This window comes from Hypomesus transpacificus, chromosome 10 (genome assembly GCF_021917145.1).
Source record: "Hypomesus transpacificus isolate Combined female chromosome 10, fHypTra1, whole genome shotgun sequence".
Taxonomy (NCBI): Eukaryota; Metazoa; Chordata; class Actinopteri; order Osmeriformes; family Osmeridae; genus Hypomesus; species Hypomesus transpacificus.
The window spans coordinates 646,246-666,319 of record NC_061069.1 but is presented as its reverse complement, the minus strand read 5'-3'; the positions used below and the strand labels follow the sequence as shown (position 1 = coordinate 666,319).

At 45.8% G+C, this 20,074-nt stretch overlaps 2 protein-coding genes across 5 annotated transcripts in view; both read right to left on the bottom strand.

Annotated features, from left to right (window-relative positions):
* Positions 1-543: 543 nt before the first annotated feature.
* ttc39c (tetratricopeptide repeat domain 39C) lies at positions 544-9,534 on the bottom strand. 2 transcript variants are annotated; one of them, XM_047027260.1, is made up of 14 exons: positions 8,670-9,534; positions 7,306-7,354; positions 6,667-6,795; positions 6,121-6,235; positions 5,007-5,418; positions 4,130-4,298; positions 3,920-4,013; positions 3,723-3,830; positions 2,854-2,963; positions 2,608-2,731; positions 1,954-2,051; positions 1,730-1,834; positions 1,598-1,636; positions 544-1,518 (listed from the first exon to the last, which is right to left on the bottom strand). In XM_047027260.1, exons 1-14 carry the CDS (start codon positions 8,810-8,812, stop codon positions 1,429-1,431), a joined length of 1,785 nt encoding a protein of 594 aa, XP_046883216.1. In that variant the 5' UTR covers positions 8,813-9,534; the 3' UTR covers positions 544-1,428. The 2 variants fall into 2 exon arrangements, with proteins under 2 accessions (XP_046883216.1, XP_046883217.1); XM_047027261.1 differs by lacking the exon at positions 7,306-7,354 and having other exon boundaries at positions 8,670-8,744.
* Positions 9,535-9,616: 82 nt separating this feature from the next.
* Positions 9,617-20,074, bottom strand: part of LOC124472432 (laminin subunit alpha-3-like) — a 55,029-nt gene continuing 44,571 nt past the window's right edge. For 2 of the 3 annotated variants that reach the window (XM_047027256.1, XM_047027258.1), the window contains exons 53-77: positions 19,816-19,957; positions 19,584-19,683; positions 19,349-19,465; positions 19,022-19,192; positions 18,672-18,823; positions 18,240-18,440; positions 17,929-18,077; positions 17,656-17,818; positions 17,425-17,552; positions 17,073-17,220; positions 16,848-16,946; positions 16,569-16,729; positions 16,280-16,397; positions 15,930-16,070; positions 15,693-15,823; positions 15,443-15,577; positions 15,128-15,251; positions 13,057-13,190; positions 12,762-12,942; positions 12,492-12,647; positions 12,182-12,347; positions 11,921-12,072; positions 11,656-11,749; positions 11,398-11,517; positions 9,617-11,015 (exon numbers count right to left, since the gene is read on the bottom strand). In XM_047027256.1, coding sequence (XP_046883212.1) covers positions 10,870-11,015; positions 11,398-11,517; positions 11,656-11,749; positions 11,921-12,072; positions 12,182-12,347; positions 12,492-12,647; positions 12,762-12,942; positions 13,057-13,190; positions 15,128-15,251; positions 15,443-15,577; positions 15,693-15,823; positions 15,930-16,070; positions 16,280-16,397; positions 16,569-16,729; positions 16,848-16,946; positions 17,073-17,220; positions 17,425-17,552; positions 17,656-17,818; positions 17,929-18,077; positions 18,240-18,440; positions 18,672-18,823; positions 19,022-19,192; positions 19,349-19,465; positions 19,584-19,683; positions 19,816-19,957 — 3,529 coding nt within the window. In that variant the 3' untranslated portion in view covers positions 9,617-10,869. Of the gene's footprint in view, positions 11,016-11,397; positions 11,518-11,655; positions 11,750-11,920; positions 12,073-12,181; positions 12,348-12,491; positions 12,648-12,761; positions 12,943-13,056; positions 13,191-14,547; positions 14,922-15,127; positions 15,252-15,442; positions 15,578-15,692; positions 15,824-15,929; positions 16,071-16,279; positions 16,398-16,568; positions 16,730-16,847; positions 16,947-17,072; positions 17,221-17,424; positions 17,553-17,655; positions 17,819-17,928; positions 18,078-18,239; positions 18,441-18,671; positions 18,824-19,021; positions 19,193-19,348; positions 19,466-19,583; positions 19,684-19,815; positions 19,958-20,074 lie in introns of those variants that run through there. The other variant, XM_047027259.1, reaches the window with a different exon arrangement.

Sequence of the window (20,074 nt, the reverse complement as noted above, 5' to 3'; positions counted from 1 at the left end):
TATACGCATAAACGACATTTTGACCACAGCGTGTTTTCAGGCTTACCGGTTCTGAAGTCGACAAGTGCTTTGAAGAAGATCGATGCAAAATCAGCAATATTCGTCGGTTGATATCGCACTACGGCCTTGCTCAGCCCCTCTACTACAACCTTCAGCCCGGGAGGGATAACAACTGGACGATGTCGCATCATTTTTGCTACAGATGTTACATAAACATAAAAAAGTTCGAAATAGTCAGAGCACAGAAGGCTACTTCGGTCGTAGAATCTTTTCCCCCCATATAATAAAATAGAATATTGTAAACTTACATGTGACAGGAGACCCAAGCTGTTGTCCAGCGATTAATAAAAGGTTTTTAGTTTTTTTAGGTTAACCCTGAGTGGCCCGTCATTAGCAATTGCGTCACAGTAGCACTATTATAGAATTGTGACGTACACGTCATCTATCAAAAAATTGGAACGCTGGTAAAAATCTTTGTCAAAGCAATCACTGTAATATATATTTTTCACATACAGTATATGTCACATTGAACATGCCACATAAAATACACAAAAATGTGGATCTGAGAGATTTATTATCTTACAACAAATGTACATACGAGAATCTATGCAACAAAGGAAATCCAGTTTCCAGCAAATAAAATTAGTGTCCATTGTTCATTTTGTACTCTCAAGTGACAATGACAACATAATGTAGCTAGCAAATACAACGCTCAGTGCAATCATATCTGCACTGATATAAAAGGTCCCTTCAAAGATAAGGAAGGGACAATAGGGTGAACTAGTTACTGTACAATGGATGGTACTTTCCATGTTTCTACATTTCTATTTATACACACAGTATTGGTTTGTTGCCACTAAAGTGATACCATGGTTGTCATCCAATTCACAGAGGGCATTAAGGCCAGATGACTGAACAGTGTGTGCATGATAAGAGATTGTCAAGGAGACTGAGAACTATCAGGTCATGGACTGACATTAAACGAGTTTTCCGGTGAAACGGAAAACAAACGTCCCTTTCCTATTGCTTGTTTGTTTGTCACAGCTAAAGCAAGTGTCGTACTCAAAACACTCCAGTGTATTACTCCTGACTACCTCATACAGAATTAAACTCGTGCAACTTTAAATGAAAATGTAATAGGTCCAGAGAGAGTTAATGTGAGAATTAAGGGGCATTCATTTGGTACCGACTTTTTTGAATGGTGTCCAGCTCAGTGAGAAATCAACCAGCTGAGACACATCACAGTAACACTTGAGCAATTGTACCTATTCCGTAAACACTCACTGTTAGCTATTCATTACAAATGACTGGTTGGCACATTGTTCAAAAACAGAGAATAGTAAGTAACAGTTGCCCTCCAGTGGATGACTGCAGAGTCAGAAGGGTGTTGTGGGGCCTGAGTGGTCATTAGACCGACCGGGGCTGGGGTCACGGTGGTGTTGCCTCCTTCACAGAGGCCAGTGCAGAGTGGATACGCACATGGAGCCTGTTCTCAAAGTCATAGCCAGCGTAGTCCTCCTGCAAGCACACACACGCACGGTCACACAAAGGTCAAAAGTCAGCAAACGGCTGAGAAACGAATGGGTTTGCCTTGTACCTTAGCCTGGAGCATAAGGGATCTTCCCTTTCCTGCGGACTGAAAGAGAACACACCGGTTAATGAAACATCTTTATAAAGTACACTTGTTTCATAGTATCAAGCGCACTGACACCTCACACACAACCCTCACCTCTGGGTTGTCCAGCAAGAGGCAGCCTAGTTCGTAGCAGGAGTATGGCTGCACGTACGAGTTGTTTTGACGACCCACTTCGTCTCTGGCAGCCACTTGAAAGCACTGCGACATGCAATCCATCCGCCAATCAGTCATCGGAGAGATTCAGCAATCAAGCAAATGTAACACGCCACCTACAGTCCATACGCATGCAGGACTTTCAGACAGACGTATGGTCCTACCTGAATGGCGTCTTCGGTGTTTCCTAGGCACCTGTGAATGGCGCCGAGCAGCAGGTTTTTCAGGTCAGCGCACGAGGTGTCGTCTATTTCCTGCAGAACTGAGAGCACATTAGAGTATTAGTGGCTCCCTCCTTCCACACAGAAGCTTGTGAGAGTGGATTCACGGTTCACAGGATCACTCAGCAAACATGAGTTCATACTCGTCCTCACTGACATGCAGTGGAATCTCTGTGTGTTCCAATTGCTACAGAGACGACTGGACTGGAATAGTCTGGAGCTTGATAAAGACAACTAATTGTGAGGGTTTGCTGTGTGTATGTTGGGTAAGCGTGTTGTGCGTGTGTGTGTTAGGTCGAGTTTGTAGGAGGAGTCTGGTATTTTTTATGTGGTTATGTTATAACAATCAGTAGATCAGCTATTGCACTTTTATTTGTTCATGTATTCTATCCTATGAAGCACTCACATATGAAAAACTCTCTCCATTTAGCTGGTTGGTCATACAAACCCAGAACCTAAACTGATGAGACAGAACTGTCTTCCACAGTGCGCGTCTGTGTGTTTATGCTAGTTAGGGGTGTGAGTGTGTGTATGTTAGGTAGGGGTGCGAGTGAGTATGTGTTAGGTAGGAGGGTGTGTGTGTGTGTGTGTTTTCACCCTGGCTCATGGTCTGGAGTTTGGAGGTGGAACAGTTGGGCAGGGCCTTCCACAAGTACAACACCTCTATCACTCCCAGAATACAACGCTCCTTGGATGGAGAGTGTTTCCTTAGCTTCTCTGCCTGTAAGTAGAAAACACACAATAGCGCACACACACACACACACACACACACACGCACACACACACCCCACCATCAGCTTGCTTCATTGTTGACAAGAGGAATTTGCAAGCAGGCACACCTACCCTCTTCATAGAGAAGAGCTCAATCTGATTGTTCTTTCGTTTGAAGAGCTTGTGGATGTCCTTGAAGACAGCAGCGGCTCCCTCCAGATCCCCTGTAGCTCCCTGGCACACTGACACACACACACACACACACTTGAGGATGGAGCCTCAAAATAGGCAGACACAAACCACTCACAGACCATGATAGGTATACAAAGATAACCTGGCGACCCAGCTGGATTTATGAGATCACAATGATCCCGACATTATTTTTTTGTGCCGGAACCGCAGGGGTTACTGGCAGCTACGGGCAAGGTTGAAGTTAACCCAGGATGGACAGTGATAGACAGATGGTTCCTCCAATCACCTGCCAAGTACGGTTTGAAAGGGCCAAACTAGGTTTCGGAACAAACCACCTGGGCTGCTGCGTTTCCCCATAACGATGGATCGTAGCAACGATCGAGCAAAAAACGAAACCATCGCTATTTCTTACGTGCGATTCCCAAACATGCTCGTAAAGGAGTAGGATAATCTATGTGTTTTCAAGAGTTACGAATTTTCAGAAGACTCTATGAAGAGCTATGATGTCTTTGGGAATGGCCCGTAAAACTAAGATTCGTCGTGCGATGGATTCTTCGATCAACTTAGGCTTACGACGCTTTCGGGAAACGCAGCCCTGGCTAGTCGAGTTAGCAAGAAGCTACAGTTGGCTCTCTGCTTAGATAATGTATGAAAGTCGAGTAGATATACATAAACCTAAAGGAGGAGGAGTATTGGACTTGGCAGAGTCAGAGGATTCCTAATCAATACTCCTCCTCTTTAGGTTAGAAGATCCTCCTAAGGTATGACCCTACACTCCCACGCCCTTCTCCCTGCCTCAGCCCGCTCACCTCCAGTCAGGTAGGCGTAGTAACACTGGGACCACCTGGACTCTGTCTTCAGGCGCTCGAAGGCGCGGTACGCATCCCGGAAACTCAGCTCGATCATGCTGCACCAACCTGAAAAAAAGCACACAGAGGAGCCAGTGAGGACTGGGCCTGTCCCCTGGGGGGAATGCAAGGAGCAGAGTGGCGCCCAGCGACAATACCTATTTCATACAAGCACACGTGCTGAATCTCCCTCTGGTCTGTGGCCAGTTCTAGGGCGTTGTTGAAGGACGTCAAGGCACTGTTGATCTGACACTGGGAGATGGGATGGAACGCACGTTAAAAGGGGAAGGCACCGTGATCCACCAGGGGTGCGGCAGGGTCGATGGGTGTCTCTCTTGAGCGTAAGTGGCGTCAGCGTCGGGTCTCACCTCCAGGCGCTGCACCCTGCCTTTGAAGAACATGAAGAGCGACGAGTCCGGGTAGACCGTCTCCCTGCGCTGGAGGATGGCCTTGGCCTCAATCAGGCCCGCCTGAGTGTCCGAGCCATCGAGGGCGAAGAAGGGCTGCACTACCGTATGGTACCACAAGAGGGCCAACCTGCCACGGGAGCACAGATGCAAGACGAGTTGGAAAACGCCACAAGGGGGATTCCAGAAGGAAGCAGATTTTCCTGAGGGCAGCATTCCGAGAAATGCATGAATGAATACTAACATACAGAGCCAGTCATAGCTTGTCTGTTGATTGCAGCAAATTTCGGAGATATAACCTAGATACCCAACGCCCAGCGCTGTCTTTGTCTTAGACGAATGAGCCTTAATCACATGGTCTGGCGTTCAACGCGTGCCGTAAAAGAAAGAAGGGCCTTGTTCCACCACCAGGCGTTAAACAGAGGCAGCAATGCAGACCCTCATGGGTACAGATCTATAATTAGGGCTGCTCATGCTAGCCCACAGATGGCAGGGCCTCCAGTAGAGACACAGCTCTCCTGCCCTCCGCTTTAACTGTGTGTGTGTGTGTGCGCGTGCAGGGCAGCACTTACATCATCACACAGTAACTGAGTCATACATTTCTCCCCTTGACACGGTCAGCGGATAGATACATCGTTGGAGAAATACCCACTGACCTAGGCCTTAGAGTTACCTCGACTTAAATACTGTTTTCATTTTCCTCTCCACTCCACCTCCAACTCACTGACCACACTAACGGGCTGTGGAAGATGCTGATATACCAAATGAGAAATCTTAACACCCCATAGAACAATGAAAGAGATTTGAGAGGGCGTGTGGAGTGTGCATGTCTACTCACGTCGCGAGGGGAGCCTTCATATCCTTACTTTCGCTGGCGTACGTCAGGGCCGTAAGCCCCTGGTGCCGGTCGCCGGGGAAGCCCAGCAGGTTGACGATCTTGAGCAGGTGCGGGGGCACCATGGAGATGCACAGGTGGAACAGGCCGTAGCCAAAACTGACCGAGCCCTTCAGCCTGTCCACAGCCTCGGGGCTGACCCCGTCCAGGCCCCCCGGGGCCGGCGGAGGAGCCGCCTGGTTCTGGTTAGGCTGGTGGAAGGAAGGGACCGGGGAGGTGGTGGGGGACGGGGCTGGGGAGCCCTGCTGGTCGGAGGACCTCCGTCTGGTGCCGTCCTGCAGCAGGCTGATGTCACTGTAGCACTTGTTGTACATCTTCCATGCCTTGCGGAGGATCCAGCCTCCTTTGATGTATGCTGGGAGGAGATGGAAGAGGACGTTATGGGTCAGTTGTGATGTCCTAGGATGTACGTAGGACATGCATCTAGTATTGCTTGCTAGGCGGTTTATATATGAATTTCCCCAGAATGTGCTTTGGCTGCGCTCTGAGCTCTTTGTAATCAGGATAACATCCGCTAGCATGTATGGATTGGTGGCCAAAGAGTAGCAAAGAATCTAGAGTGTCCATTAAAATGTGGACGTGACCTGGCAACCAGCAGTCTGACCAGGAGGACTTACACACTAGGGATTCACATGCTGGCGCAACTTCAGTGTTTCTCACCCTGGCCCACAGGACCCACTGTCCTGCACAAGTTTCCCTGCTCCAACACACCTGATTCAAATGAATGTTGGTTATTAAGCTTCTGCTGAGCTTCATGAAAACCCATTCATTAGAATCAGGTGTGTTGGAACAGAGAAACATCTAGAACATGCAGGACAAGGGGTCCCTTAGGACCAGGGTTGAGAACCACGGAACGACATCATCCCCGGTGAGTTCAGCGCTCACAAGTGCTTGTGTAACCTGCAAACCAAGCATGCTTATAATGCTGATAAACCAGTCGAATGGGTTTGCATAAGGTACCCCGTGGCCATGTGCGAACAAGCGGTATTGTGATTGGGGCTGGCTTAAACCGAACAGTCCCAGTCGGGGCTCGGCACCGGGGGGGCGGTGGGCGTACCTGACAGCTCCTGTTTGATGAAGGAGAGGACAGCCAGGTACACCTGGCAGTCAGCCACGATGATCTGTCTCTGGAGCCTGTCCACCACTACCACCCCAGACCTCTGGGAGTCCATCTGAAACACACACAAACACAGATACACAAACAGGCAGGCACACACACACATGCACACGAGTACATGCACATACAGCACACATGCGAACAGAATAGCATTTACAACGTGTAGCACTGCAGTTGTTTGAGCTTGATCGCATAGTACAGTAGAACCATTGTGATAAGAAGGTACTGGTAACGACGACGAGAGCATGAAAGACTGTGTTATGGTTGTAGGTTTGCTTTGGTATTAGTTATACTAGCATGTGTGTGTGTGTTTGAGTGTGTGCGTTAGCATCATAGTGGGTGGAGTTGGGTGTAATAAGGTAGGTAGTACTGTATGTTCTGTTGAGGATGGGTGTGTATGTACAGTCACCCTGGGTGTGTGTATGTACAGTCACCCTGGGTGTGTGTGTATGTGGGGGGGGGGGGGGGGAGCTGAGCATCACATACATTCCTCCTGATCTTATTTTTGATGGTCTCGATGACCCCAGCATTGTCGCTCTCACACAACTTCTCAGTGGCCCGCAGGTCCTCAAAGGCTGTCTGCATCTTCTCCTCCTCAAATGTCATCATGGCGTTCTGCACACACACACACACACGCGCATGCGCGCACGCACACACACAGATCAACAACACATCACAGCCACTCTCTTGCTGGATCACACACAGCATAACTGAATGTGAAAAAGAACCTACAAGCATTCATACTAGAGAGAACAGTGTTCCACTGTTCTCATGTTTTCACATTTCCGGTCTAGACTAAGTGAACTACTCTTTTCCAATTAGTATCAGGGATTCCTCATCAGTGCTTTCTAGTCAGCCAGTTAGCCTGATGGCTGTGAATCATTGATGACATGAGTGAGGGGAGGCAGCAGGGGAGACCAACCAATATCAACACCACAGGGGGAACACCAGTGTTCGATTATAATTGGATTCAGTCAGTCTGTATAGAGAATGAACTACAGGAAGAGCCGAGTAAATGTAGGCAAGGTTTAAGGACTACATATCAAGTATGAAAGCATGACTGTGGAACAGAGATGTAAATAGAGGGATTCTGGGACATGTTGATGATATGTTGTATTTACTCACCAGGAAACTGACAAAACTGGCTCCAAAACTCATCAGGGGACTGTGAGTTCTGAGAGGCAGAAAAAAAAAAAAAAAAAAATTACAACCAAAGACAGAGACAAACCAGGTGGTGAAAAGTGCTTGCCTTGTCGATCCACATACAGAAACGTCAGATCATGTTTGGCCAGCACAGCTAGAATTTTTTTTTTTTTTAGACAAAAGGGCTGAGGTGAATACAACATTACTTTTGACCAACAGTACTACCTCTGATAACTTGGCAACACATTGAATAGAGCATGGAGAGAAAGATTTGAGAGGCGTCAAGAGGTCAGTCAGTGAGTCAGGTAAATGCAATTACACAGTCAATGTGACACCTTACACCGAGGACTCTTCACTGTCTCCAGTTGTGCCCCAGAGGAACACAGAGACAACTCTCGAATGGTCGCAGATTTTCAACAACATGGCAACTGTCACATTAGTTCTCTTTATCCGGGGCGAATGTGAAGATGCCGAGCTCTGGGCGGAATGTAATTAGAGGGAGACGTGACATTTGAGCAGTCAGCAGGAGCAGGGAAGGTGGAATAGCATCTGGCCCTGCTGTGTGGCATACTGTAGTTTATCATACTGGCTCATCCAGACATGACAGTCAATATGTCTATGTTGTTGACTGTTGAAACAGTCTGTGTCCAGCCTAATTTCCGAGGTAGTCTGAAGATAGTGTGGTGCGGCTGATGCTGCATGGGTCCTACACACTACCATGAGTTATCCAGAAACAGACATGACAGTGTGGACTGGAGTCAGTTCTGTGGCATGAATGCAGGTTTGCATTGAACCCTTAAAACGCCAGACGCATTATTGCTGTAAGTGTATTACAGCTACTTACCCTAGTTAGACTGACTTCACACCATGCAGCACTGTAGGGCATCATCTGCATTGGGATGTAGATCTATGTCCCATCGTAGCGCGGTTTAAGTACGTTGCTATCTACAGGGGTGTGTGAGGATATTCATGGCATTTTTCATAGTTTGAGAGCTCATACAAATCTGATATCTGGACATGAGCGAAGAGCAAGAAGCGGGGGAGTCGAGTGTATGCACTACGGAGTTAAGTTCAAACATCACAAATAACTAACGTCTCAAACAGCTAAAAGCAGACAGAAATTGCAATAGTGCATTTCATTCAAGAAGCATGGAGACCACGTTTTTATTATATATGTCATATTAGCCTAATTGCTGCTACCAAGTAGAAATGAAAATAGTATTTTTGCGGAAACACAAGCCTCACGCAGACTTCATCGGCCTAAAAAAAAAATGATTACAGGCCCGGAAAACAGTCTAGAAATGTCCTGTGGTTGTTCTGATACAGTTCTGTAATGTATGACTAACCTGTATTTTCTGAACAGTTCGTCACTCTCCCTGAAGCCGTTGTTGAGAAGCATATTAATTCCTTTCAGTGCCAGTTCTGCGTCGTCAACGTGATCCAGTTTTTCTTCCACACATTTATGTGCTCGATCCGTGGGGTCCGCCATTGATCTCTCGATCTGTATTTGTGATCACTGACGTCCAAGTTTACATGCGGAGCACGGTTTCAAATCCAAAATCCACAACGGAGAACTGGAACTGACAGACGACTCGATGGAGCAAGAGGGTTGTCTGGATTAATGAGTGAGTAGCCTGATCGTAGGAGTTGCTGTACTGTACCTGTCATCAACCCATTTCTGTCCGAGCTTCAGTAAATTCAAGTTCGTAATAATTATTTCCTTATCTTACGGACTTAACTACATACGTCTTACAATACCGTTTGTAGCGCCGGTTTTTCACCAAGCGGGTCCAGTTGAGCCTTTGGGTGTTGTTCCTGCTTCGTTCGTGAAGGGAAGCATGCCGTGTGACAACAGTGATACAGCCAATCAGCGTTCGACAAAACCATCTAGATGTCCAAGATTTCCGCACGGCACAGTATATTTTGTATGGATTTTGTAAATGTATATTTTAAATCTACGTTGCATGGGGGGAGGTTGATACTGTCGTAAGGATATTTTACTTCAGTATGATCTGTATATATATTTACAATGAATATACTCATAATAAATGGTTAATATTAATATTATACATCCATGGAAATAGGCATAATAGTAGTCAATAGTTTGGTAATGATTGATACCTTAATGTATCAAAAAAGGACCGATGACAGCACACAACTGACACATTAAGTCAACCATTATGTGTCTTTTTGCTGAATTTTGAGTCAACTAAACCCAAGTTGACCTTATTAAATGACATACATGTCAAAGAGCTAATTGGTTTGAAGAAAAAATCATAATAAAGCCACACAATCACATTGGACATGAACATGCTATTCTTTATAAAGAAATGATTGTTAAAGATTGCACTAATAAAAACATCTAGCTATGGCCAATCAATAAACAACAGACATAAATAGGACGATGTGTAACTGCTTACAAATGAACAACATGATCAGAGGCAGGAATGCATGTACAGTATCCTCCTATACTATAATATATTATACTATACTGCATTGTTCCGTAGTTTAAGGTAGATTGTGACCACATGTCAAGGATTGTGCTAAATTTTGTATTTATTTTGAAATATCTTGTACATTTTTCTGTACACAGCCTAATCTTAGGTATATCCAAATTCAATGCAACATATTTTCTGGATTATTGGAATTGAGCCATGGTCCCATGGGAACCTAGAAAAGGTTCAAATGATTATTGAATCAATTACATATAGTGCATTATAAAGAAATTTCAGACAGACACACACTCAGAACATATAAGGCAATTGAAGCATACAGTACATGGAAATTGAGTTTGATATACTGTATAAGGCTATACAAAAAACACTAATACATGTAAAACCATGTGATCCTAAGGTTGTCTGAAGTGGAATCATCTTGATCAAACCAGTCAGCAGGTTACTGTAAACTAGCCTCTTTACAGTACAGGATGTACAATGCATCAAAGGAAAACAGGGATTGGCAGACAATGTTTTTTGTAGAAAGCTGGGAAGAATGCTAGGTGTCATACTGTATAAATATTCCTTTCATAGTCAGAATATTAACAGGGAATACCGTACTTGGACTGTAAGTGACAAGCATTTTGTGTCTTAAAGTGCAGGGTATCTTATTTGGTGGACTTAATCAACTAATCAATCACTCTAGCCGTTTTTATCTAGATTGAGCTAAATCCAGATCAAGAAAGAAAAGAAAACGGAGACACAAAACTGCTTGAGAAACTCGATGCTGAAACACCCGAATATCAGAATATATTCAGTAACAAGGTGGTTATAAAAAATGTACTGCAAAATAAATACAGGGAAAAACAGAATAGTTCCTCTCTCTTTGTTCCTGATTCAGAGCAAAACATTTGAATCTGACAACTCTCTCCCACTCACTCACTCACTCACTCACTCACTCACTCACTCTTACACACACACACACACTCACACACTCTCACACACACACACACACACACAGCACACACACACGTACACATTCTCCGTGACTGATTGCACGTGGCGTCCAGCGTGGGCGTGGTCCCGGGGTGTGGTTGACTGGAAAGGCCTGTCATTCAGATGGACATTCGCGGGTGTTGACTGAACCGAACACCCCTGAGAGCTTCTCAAAGGAGACCAGGTTCTCGTTGATCTGCATGTTCTGGATGCAGCCCAGGAAAGAGGAGGTGATCGGGAGGCTCGGGTGCCTGGACACTTCTACACCGGAATGAGAGACAACACACTGAGCTAGTCTGGTTGGCACCATCCATAGTGCTGCCAGTATTACTTGTAAATGGAAATTTTTGTTGGTAAGAGGAGAGAATGTTTAGGACAGATGTGACCTTTGACTTTGAGACCCACGGAGAAGGTGTTTAGATGAGGAAGTCTTATCTAATGGGAAAGGATCAATGGGGGGTTTCTTGTTGGTCACTAGCTGTCTAAGGGATTGATAATGCCTGAAACCAGATACTTGACACATTTCCATAACACACTACAAACCCCATCAGGCCTATGGTCCTCACCAGCAATACTCTGATTCCAAGCCAGCCACTTCCCTACCCCATCCCCTAGCTATGATGTGTGATTCAGTCATACCCACCAGGAATGCCTCCCACATATAGCGGGTCTTTGGTCAAAGTGGAGGAGGAGGAGGGTGGTCCAATTTTGTAGTGACCGACAGTGTCCACATGCATCTCCACAACGTTTTTCCTCTTGATTACTAGCATGACAGAGATACAAACAGGCCACAGTCACTTAAAAGAGAACATATTTACAGTGTTTTGGAGGTTTTACAAACAGTTCAGTACAGGTTATGTTGTGGCTGAATAGTGTATGTGGTAAGGACTTTGTAACGTACCTGCTACTCTATGGAACATTCCGTCACACAGTGTGTGTTTGGGTCTAACAGACACTTTAAATTCACCTGCTCCGTTGTTCACCTGTGCCACCACCTGGACGAATACAAGTATGATTTTAAAATGGCTCCCATCCTCAAACCTGCTGGTCTTTATAATGTCTACAGCCTTGACACTGGACACTAGTGGACACAAATCATAACATAGCTGCTTCACAAAAGCATAAGGACCAGCAAGTGGGAATGACTGTGTTAATGTCCGTCTCACCTCTCCTCTAAGCATGTAGAGGCTGAGGTGATGGCCAGCGTCGGACCGAGGTCTTGGCTGGCTGTCCCCCACGTGGAGCAGGACCCCACTGTGACTGCGGGGACGGAACTCAAACACCAGCTCAAAGCTGGATCCCACAACAAAGGAATCATCTAGAACAGGCAACCATGTCATTAGTGTCTTGGCTTCCTTCCCTATCCTAATCACCATCATAATCATCATCATTAGTAATGGGGGTTGAAACGTGGTGTTGACACTCACTGATAATGACATATGCCCCCTGTCCTGAGAAATAGGCGCCGTTCTGTGTCTGTCCATCAAAGCAGGGGCTGGCACCATGGTTGGTACTGGGCTCTGGCATAGGAGTTCCATTGTTCTTAAAGTTACGGACACAGCCGACCACGCTTTGCTTTGGGAGGAGCTTAGACTACAAGCAGAGAAAAGTTTGATGATTATTTTGTTGACTTTAGAATTGGACAACTGCATCTTTGTCACGGTATACATATCCTTATCTTCTGTGTGCGTGTGTGTGGGAGAGAGAGTGAATGACTGATTGACTGATGAAGTGCACCTTTAACACTGAATGTAAGGACCCTGGGGCACTGCCCAAATAGACAGGTGAGGACAGCTCCATGGATGCAGCCTCATCGTTGGTCAATTGACCATCCTGGGCCCTGATGCCATCCACAACTAGTCGGAACTTCTTCTTCTCCAGGCTGAATATGACCTGCATAGGGCGACATTGCCACACAGTGATTATCACAGATATTTAGTTGAAGGACCTGAAACTGAGAAATGACCTTGTGATTAAAATGTTATAGATTCAATTACATCCACTAACCGAGTGCCATTTTCCATCATTGTACTTCTCCCTGTTGAAGATCTCCTTCTTTTTTCCTACAGACAGTCTTATTCTACCCTTGGACAAATATAGAGCAAGGTGAGATTGCCCCCTTCTGGTGGCTGCATAGAACAGCAGACCCTCAGCAGACCTGGTCCTGACGTCCAGGGAGAAGTGAGGCCTAGGAGAGGAGGGAGACTGATCAGGCTTTTATATGCACATGTGTGTATAATTTGTGTGTGTGTGTGTGTGTGTGGGGGGGGGGGGGGGGTTGGGATGAGGGGGCTGTATTCACCTGGTCTGAGTAGTTGTGGGAGGAAGGCTGTAGCTTAGTCTGCTAACAGCACCCCCTACATGGAAGGCATGTTTGACCTGGGCAGGAAGCGTGCACATAGACAGACTCTCATCTGACACCTCCATATGGCCCGTCTACACAACACACACAGGTCACAGTTAGACGTCATACAGGATGAGCTCATGTACAGCAGTTACATTAGTGGTAGTGCTAGCACCATAAACATTTCCAGGGCACTCCATCTGTATGGAAATGAATTTGAGTTTAGAGTCACTGTTAACTCAAGATACTTGGATGGACTAGGGACGGTGTCTCATTAAAATCAGAGGAGCGGTGACCTGAACAAGGTCTTGTCACTGAGTGATCTACAGAGAACATGTACAATAATGATCCCATTAATGATCCCATTACCGTGTCTGTCTATAGGGGGTAGTTACGTTTTAATGTTAGAAAACAGATAAAGACATCTCCCTGGATGGCAGCAGAGGCTCTTCCTTTGAGTAGCAGTGTGACTGCATTTCATCTCACTATCCTAATGACCTGGGTTTTTCGGCTCGGCAGCTTTAAACTATAATTTCATGCTATGAAATAAAAATGACAAAATCAGGGTTCCTAATTGACAACGCTTTTGTATCTCACATATTTTTGTTTCGGTTTAGGTAAAGGGATTCAATAAGATCAATCAAAAGAAAGGAATGAAAATGGGACCCTGGATTGGTGGCCCACTGTTTTAGACACAGGTGTTTGCCTGTTTCTATGCAGACAGTACCTAGGTTTCTCTATCTACACATAGCCAGTGTGTTCCTGCTTCCAGGCAGTGAGCAGGCCAATGTGTTATCTACTGGCTGGAGGTAATCTGCTCTTTTGAATTGATAAGTATCTGAGGAATATCAAATAGCATGGGGAGGGTTTACTTTGAAGCTGGTTTGAAACAGGCCCTGAGGATCTTGGATGTCATTTCCTGATAAGGTAAGGTTATTGAGCTTAGATAATTGACCCATATAATTGGGTTCAAGAGGCTAATCATTTCTAATGATCAGAATCATTGATTGGTTGATTTATTTGTTGATTGATTGATTCATGCTTGTGAGAACATAATCGTACTAGCATATGGGCCTTTCATTCCATTGAATGGAGCACTTCAGTGCTCCAAAATGTTCTCTGTATCATCCACTGTCTCTCACTATATGCAGAGAGGGAATCTGATGTGAATGTGTACAGTGAAGCAATCATTCTTTCACAAAGTGGCCATTTGAAAGGGATTTTGTGTTTTATGTTTAGCAATGTACAATGCTCAAATGCAAGCTGCCTCTTAAGAGTGCAGGTCCAACGATTGGACTTTAATCCCTTTCACATCAAGAGCTGCCCCAGTCTAGTCAACGGAGCTCAAGTGAGGCCCAAAGGGGGAATGTTAATCAACAACCAAATGGGTTCATAAATGTCTGTATGACACAGAGTGATCAGGTTAAGGCAGCACATGCTTGTGGATGATTGATTAGACAAAGAGGTTTATTGTTGAGTCACATGATAGCAAAAGAAAAGCATTTGTTGATGATCGGAAGACAAGTGGTGGAGATAGAGCAGAACATTTCAAGTCCTCAAAGTTTTCCATAAATGTTCCCAAATCTTTCCATCAGATTACAAAACTTGAAAGGGTATGTATTAAATAGAATGGTGTTTAATGGCTGTATGATTAAATGTAGGAAGTGTCAATGAAAACACATCTCTTTCATCAGACAAGTACAAAGTCAGCGGGGCTTGTGCAAACAAATGAAGCATGGCTTCTAGAATCTCAAGTAATTTCAAATCAATAGAACATTCTCCTCCTAAATGGCAGCTGAGGATCATCCTTCCATTGCGGTCAACTGAGGGAAACAAAGCAGCACAACACATTTTGAACACTCTTGATCCCAAACAACATCCACCTACGGGGAAACACTTAAACGAGAGTGAGACTTGGTCTGAAATGGATATCTTGCAGTCTTCAGAGATTGACTGACATTACAATGTTAATGTGTGGATTGAAAACACAAACATTCAAGGGCTGGGATGCGTGTGAGGCGCTGCCTACCCTCTTGTTGGTGTTGCTGTCCAGCATCAGCTGGGGGAGTCTGTCAGTGCTGCACACGTCCAGAAGAACGACTCCAGAGGAAGTGAACTGGCTAAGGTCCTCAGGCCGGTACAAACGTTCTGGCCTGGATCAAACAGACACCCCAAAAAATATAAATATTTGTTCAAAAATATTTTTTTAATATATATTTTATATATCTATTCAAAAATCGGTCTCATTTTTAGTTTGTGGAAAGAAAATAACAATTGTAAAAGTGTAATACCAGAAGTTTGTGACAAGTAACAAATACCATAAAGTAGGAAGAGGTTACAGTACCTTCTCGTGTAGAGGTTAGAGAGGCAGCCTTTGAGGGTGTCTTTCCCCAGGAACACAAAGTTATCTGGGTTGGCCACGAAGGAAGAGGAGCTCTGAGGCTGACCTTGGTCCTCCTCATCGATACGCAGCTCAAGTCTGCAGGAGGGACATGGGAGAATGAGTCACCTGGTGGTGAACGCTTATATCTATATGAGCTGCCTATTTTCTGTTAGTTATTAATTCTGGATCTGGATGAGAGCCAATCTCGTACCCCTGAGATCTCTTGATGACTGTCAGATAATGCCATTTGCCATCCTGGTACTGTTTATTGGATTTCAAAACTTGGTTGTTGAACTTCAGGATCACGTAACCGTTTTTCAAGGCTAGGTCTATTCCAGTGCCCTGCCAGATAAAAAAAAGAGAGAGATGAAGACAATCTTGAGGGACATAAACAATGTCCCGCATTCATAAATAATGAATGAGAGAAGAAGGTGGATGTCTGACTGACCTCCTGGCTGTTCTGCAGTAGGAGACCCTCGTTCTCAGTGCTCTTGAAGCCCAGAGAGAGAGTGACATCGCTGGCCAGACTGAACCCTCGGGGGAAGGCTTTCAGGGAACTGCCCAAAGCAAACTCAGCCTTCCGAGACACCTGGTCAACAGAGAGACATGAACTGCTACTGTGTCTACTTTGTAGTCATATGCAGTGGTGCTGGACCACTGCATGTCCAGTGGTGCTGGACATTGACCGATCAGAAAGAAACACTGTCATTTACTCTAACCGCATGCAGCCTGGGGCGCAGTAGGGGTTGACACAGGACAGGGCAGGAAGCACTTTGAGGTAACGAGGTTCAAACTTACCAGGAAGTCCGTGGGACAGCTTCGACTGATGCCCACCTTCTCCTGGAAGTCAGGAATATCGCCTGTCAGACTGATCTTTTCAATCCATCCTTTCAGGGGTGGTGCGGTGATGTTGAATCTGAGCGGGGAACAAACACCATCCGAAAGATACAGAACTCATGAGTGTCTCAGAAGAAGAAACAAGAGGTGCACACGAGTTGTGTTTTTCTACGTGTGCGACACATTTCAAATACATAAAGGATAACATGGCGTAGGCGGCGTAGCTTATGGAATTGATAAAGTTGCGCACTTTTCCCTGAGGCTTTGTGGTAGGCCACCGAGGTAGTAGGCATCAAAGATTCCAAGACTGTACTCGGCAGGAGCCTTAGCCACCTCGTCATTGCCAATGCGAACAAGCATTTCTTTGGTTTGAGACTTGATGACGATAATCACATTCGTCGACGTTCCAGCCTGAAAAGGGAGACAAAACGTTCTTAGTCAAACAATTCACTGCCATATTTACAGTCCAAATGTTCGAATCCTAATGAAGTACAATCCTGGAGATCATCTGAAGCGAGCCTGTACTTACCACAGGGAAGACTTTGTCAGCACTCTTTACTGGTTCTGGGAGCTGGTTACTGTGTATGAAAATGTAGCCTCTTTCAATCGTCACTGCGTAGTAAATGTTCTGAAACACAAGAAAATATTTATTCATAACATGTAGCACATTGCTATTTGTATTCATAATACCAGAAACGCCATTGGAAATACAAACCATGAGCACATGGGAGAAGAGGATTATAGTGACAGGTACCTCATTTCCAATGTAGAAGAGCAGGCTGTTCTCTGAGCGTGTGGCGACGGTTTCGAGAAAAATAACCAGGATACTCTTTGGTTCACTGATTCTCAACTTGGCATAGCCAGTGCCCTCGAAGTACTCGCATTTAGCAGCCTTGATAAATCTGGTCAGAAGGATGTTAAGTTAGAGAGAGGGTCTGAAACAGATGACCTCATGACCTCAAATCCTTGACATGGATTGTATAACTGTAACCTTTTTACGTGTGTGAGAAAAAGGGGAATTCTGGGTGTGTTGGTTACTGCAGTTCCCTCTATTAACACCCAGTAAGACCATGGGGTGGCTATGCCTGCTCCCACTCTGAACATACCTCTTGCATGGAAGCTCCACATTAATGTTGACTGCCTTCTGAAAGTTGTACAGGCTGACGAATCTCTCGTTGAAGGTGAACAGCTCAAGGCATCCCTTGTAGTTGGGGTAGTTGAGAGGCGCAGGAGGCTGGAGAGAAAATGAAGAGGAAAGGAGGAGTTGCCAGAGCTCTGACATGGTTTCGACTTCTATGATGTCATCCATTGTTTGCTGTGAATGGTCTGGTGCTTACGGTGAAGTCGTTAGGGTAGCCCCCTACGTAGAAGACCACATCCCTGGGGTCCAGGTCTAGAAGGTTCTTGGCCAACTGTCCCTGATTGGTGGTTGTCTCGGGAGGATTGGGAGTGTTGGACGAGAAGAGCTTGGTGAATATCACCTCAGCATCTTGGTAGATCCTGAACACAGAACCAGAGAAACAGTACTCAAATGTTGTGTCTGTTAAATCTACAGTTTGTCACATCTACGATGACTTTCGAGGACAGGAGGAGTTAGACGGAGGGGTTACCTGTTCAGTTCCACCTTGTCAAAAGAGGATAGCTCAGAATTGGATCTTGTTATGGAGCTTGTCTTGATCTCATATTCTATCTCATTCAACTTGTACACACAAAACAGGACATTCCCCCTCAGGACCATGCCTATGTAATCTTTCGAAGTCTAGAGGAAGCAAGGGGAAAAACTGTGAGATTTTCATCCAACAAAGTCACACATCTGTACGCACTTCGTTTAGTTCAGTAGAGGGAACGGCAAATAGGATGTGAGACAACAATGATGGCTCGGTGTGACGAAAAGAAACAGAAGCGAGCGGTAGCCACTCACGTTCTTGTTGCCGAGGTAGAGGACAAACATGTCTCCCTCGTCCTCAGGGGCCTGTCTGCGCCTGCGGTTGTCACCCCTGCCGGACAGCTCGGGGCGCTGCAGGGACAGTGACAGGGCTGTGTAGGCCTTCAGATCCTCCACATCTCTGGGGGGACGCATCTCCACATGGCCCTCGCCTGTGAACTTCATAGGGACCACAATCTGGACAGAAGAGAGAGAGTGAGTGAGAGAGAGTGAGAGACAGAGAGAGTGAGAGAAAGAGAGACAGAGAACAGGTTTAAAGACCAGCGGGTCTAAAGAGATATGTCTGAGTGCAGGCCAGCACAAGTTTGAACAGAATTGAGATCGATAGCCATGGTCTACACCATCTTCTCCTACACCTTAAACTCCTTCTACAAGAGTGAGTTGAGTTGAGTGTCTGGTTCGTCTTACCCTGTTGGCGGCATCACGGGCTTGTTCAATGAGCTCCTTGATCCTCTTGATGTTCTCCGTCACGTTATTGATGGGGGAGAGCTGGGAGGTGAGGTTCTCAACCTCAGCTATCTTATCCTCCAGGGTCGGAATGGTCTTCAACAGATCCTTCACTGAAGGGGGGGGGGGGGGGGTGAAGAGAGAGAAAGAGAGAGTGAGAGACAGAGAGGGAGACATTGGGAGGGAGAGAGAGAGAGAGAGAGACATCGAGAAAGACATCGAGAGAGAGAAAAAGAAACAGACCAAGAAAGGACCAAGGAATCCATTGGTGGTCAGATGTGGCCTGACCCCAAACTGCCACTCCTCCTCACCTGACTTGTCCACGTCCTCCATCACACTACTGAGGTTGCTGCTTGAGGGCAGGACACTGATCTTGTCCAGCTCCTCGCGGATGGTGTCCAGCCTGTCCATGGTGCTGCCCGCCGTGTCGTTAGCTGCGGCCGCCTTCCGCTTGGCCTCATCAATCATGTTGCCAATGTCATCTGAGAGGACAGGAGCGGCGAGAGGAGGAATCAAAAGGTGAGGACGGCTCAGGGAGGAGAAAAAGCTAATCCCATGATGAAACTGCAAAAGTAATCCTTAAGGTTGGTCACAATTTGAGTCTTAACACTTTGTTTTCTGTTTGCAGAACATCTTACCTCTCTTGATGTTGTTCAGCTCTGTCTGAGCATCCAGGAGGTCCTTCTCCAAACCTTTCTTCTTGTTCTCTGCATCCTTCAGACGTTTCTTCTGGTCAGCCAGGTCATTAGACGCGTCTGTAATTGTTAGCCACAACGTGGTTGCTAGCAGTTAGTGTCAATGTCAGATTTAGTGGTTTGCTACTAACTTGATAGAAATGTCACAGTTGAAATAAGTACTAACGTATCCTGTCACCTGTCATATCTCTTTGTGCCTCCTCTGCTTCTGTCAAGAGTTTGTTACTATTGTCCTTCAGATCCTTAGCTCTTTTTGTCAGGTCCTCCTTCTTCACGTCCTACAAGAAAATCATTGGAATGCACTTAGACCAAGTCCATCCTGGCTAACTTTTGCAATGTCTACTAGCTTTGAGGTCCACATCTACCTGAAGGTGGGTGTAGATGTTCCAATGAGAAGTGACCTGGCTTACCTTCAGAGCTTTGTCAGCAGCGTCTTTGGCTTCCTTGGCTGCCATCTCGGCAGCGTTGATGGCGTCGGTGATGTTCTTGTAGGCCTTGATGGCTGCCATGGCATCGCGCACATCGGAGCGCCCGCTGGAGTCCCGCACAGCGCTGTCCCGGGGAAGGAGGAAGGGAGAGAGGGGGAGAGACAACAGCAGGGGGAGATAGAGAGGACAGAGGGGGCGCAGGTAAACAAATGCATCTGAATTTCCAGAAATGGCAATAAAC

What these genes read in the sequence shown, in the direction of transcription:
- ttc39c (XM_047027260.1), bottom strand. Translation starts at nt 8,812, where the DNA reads ATGGCGGACCCCACGGATCGAGCACATAAATGTGTGGAAGAAAAACTG. An exon ending in CGTGTGCTTGTATGAAATAG is followed by an intron (nt 3,831 to 3,919) that starts GTATTGTCGCTG and finishes GCTTTTTTTCAG; the next exon opens with GTTGGTGCAGCATGATCGAG. An exon ending in ACACCGAAGACGCCATTCAG is followed by an intron (nt 1,835 to 1,953) that starts GTAGGACCATAC and finishes TGCATGTCGCAG; the next exon opens with TGCTTTCAAGTGGCTGCCAG.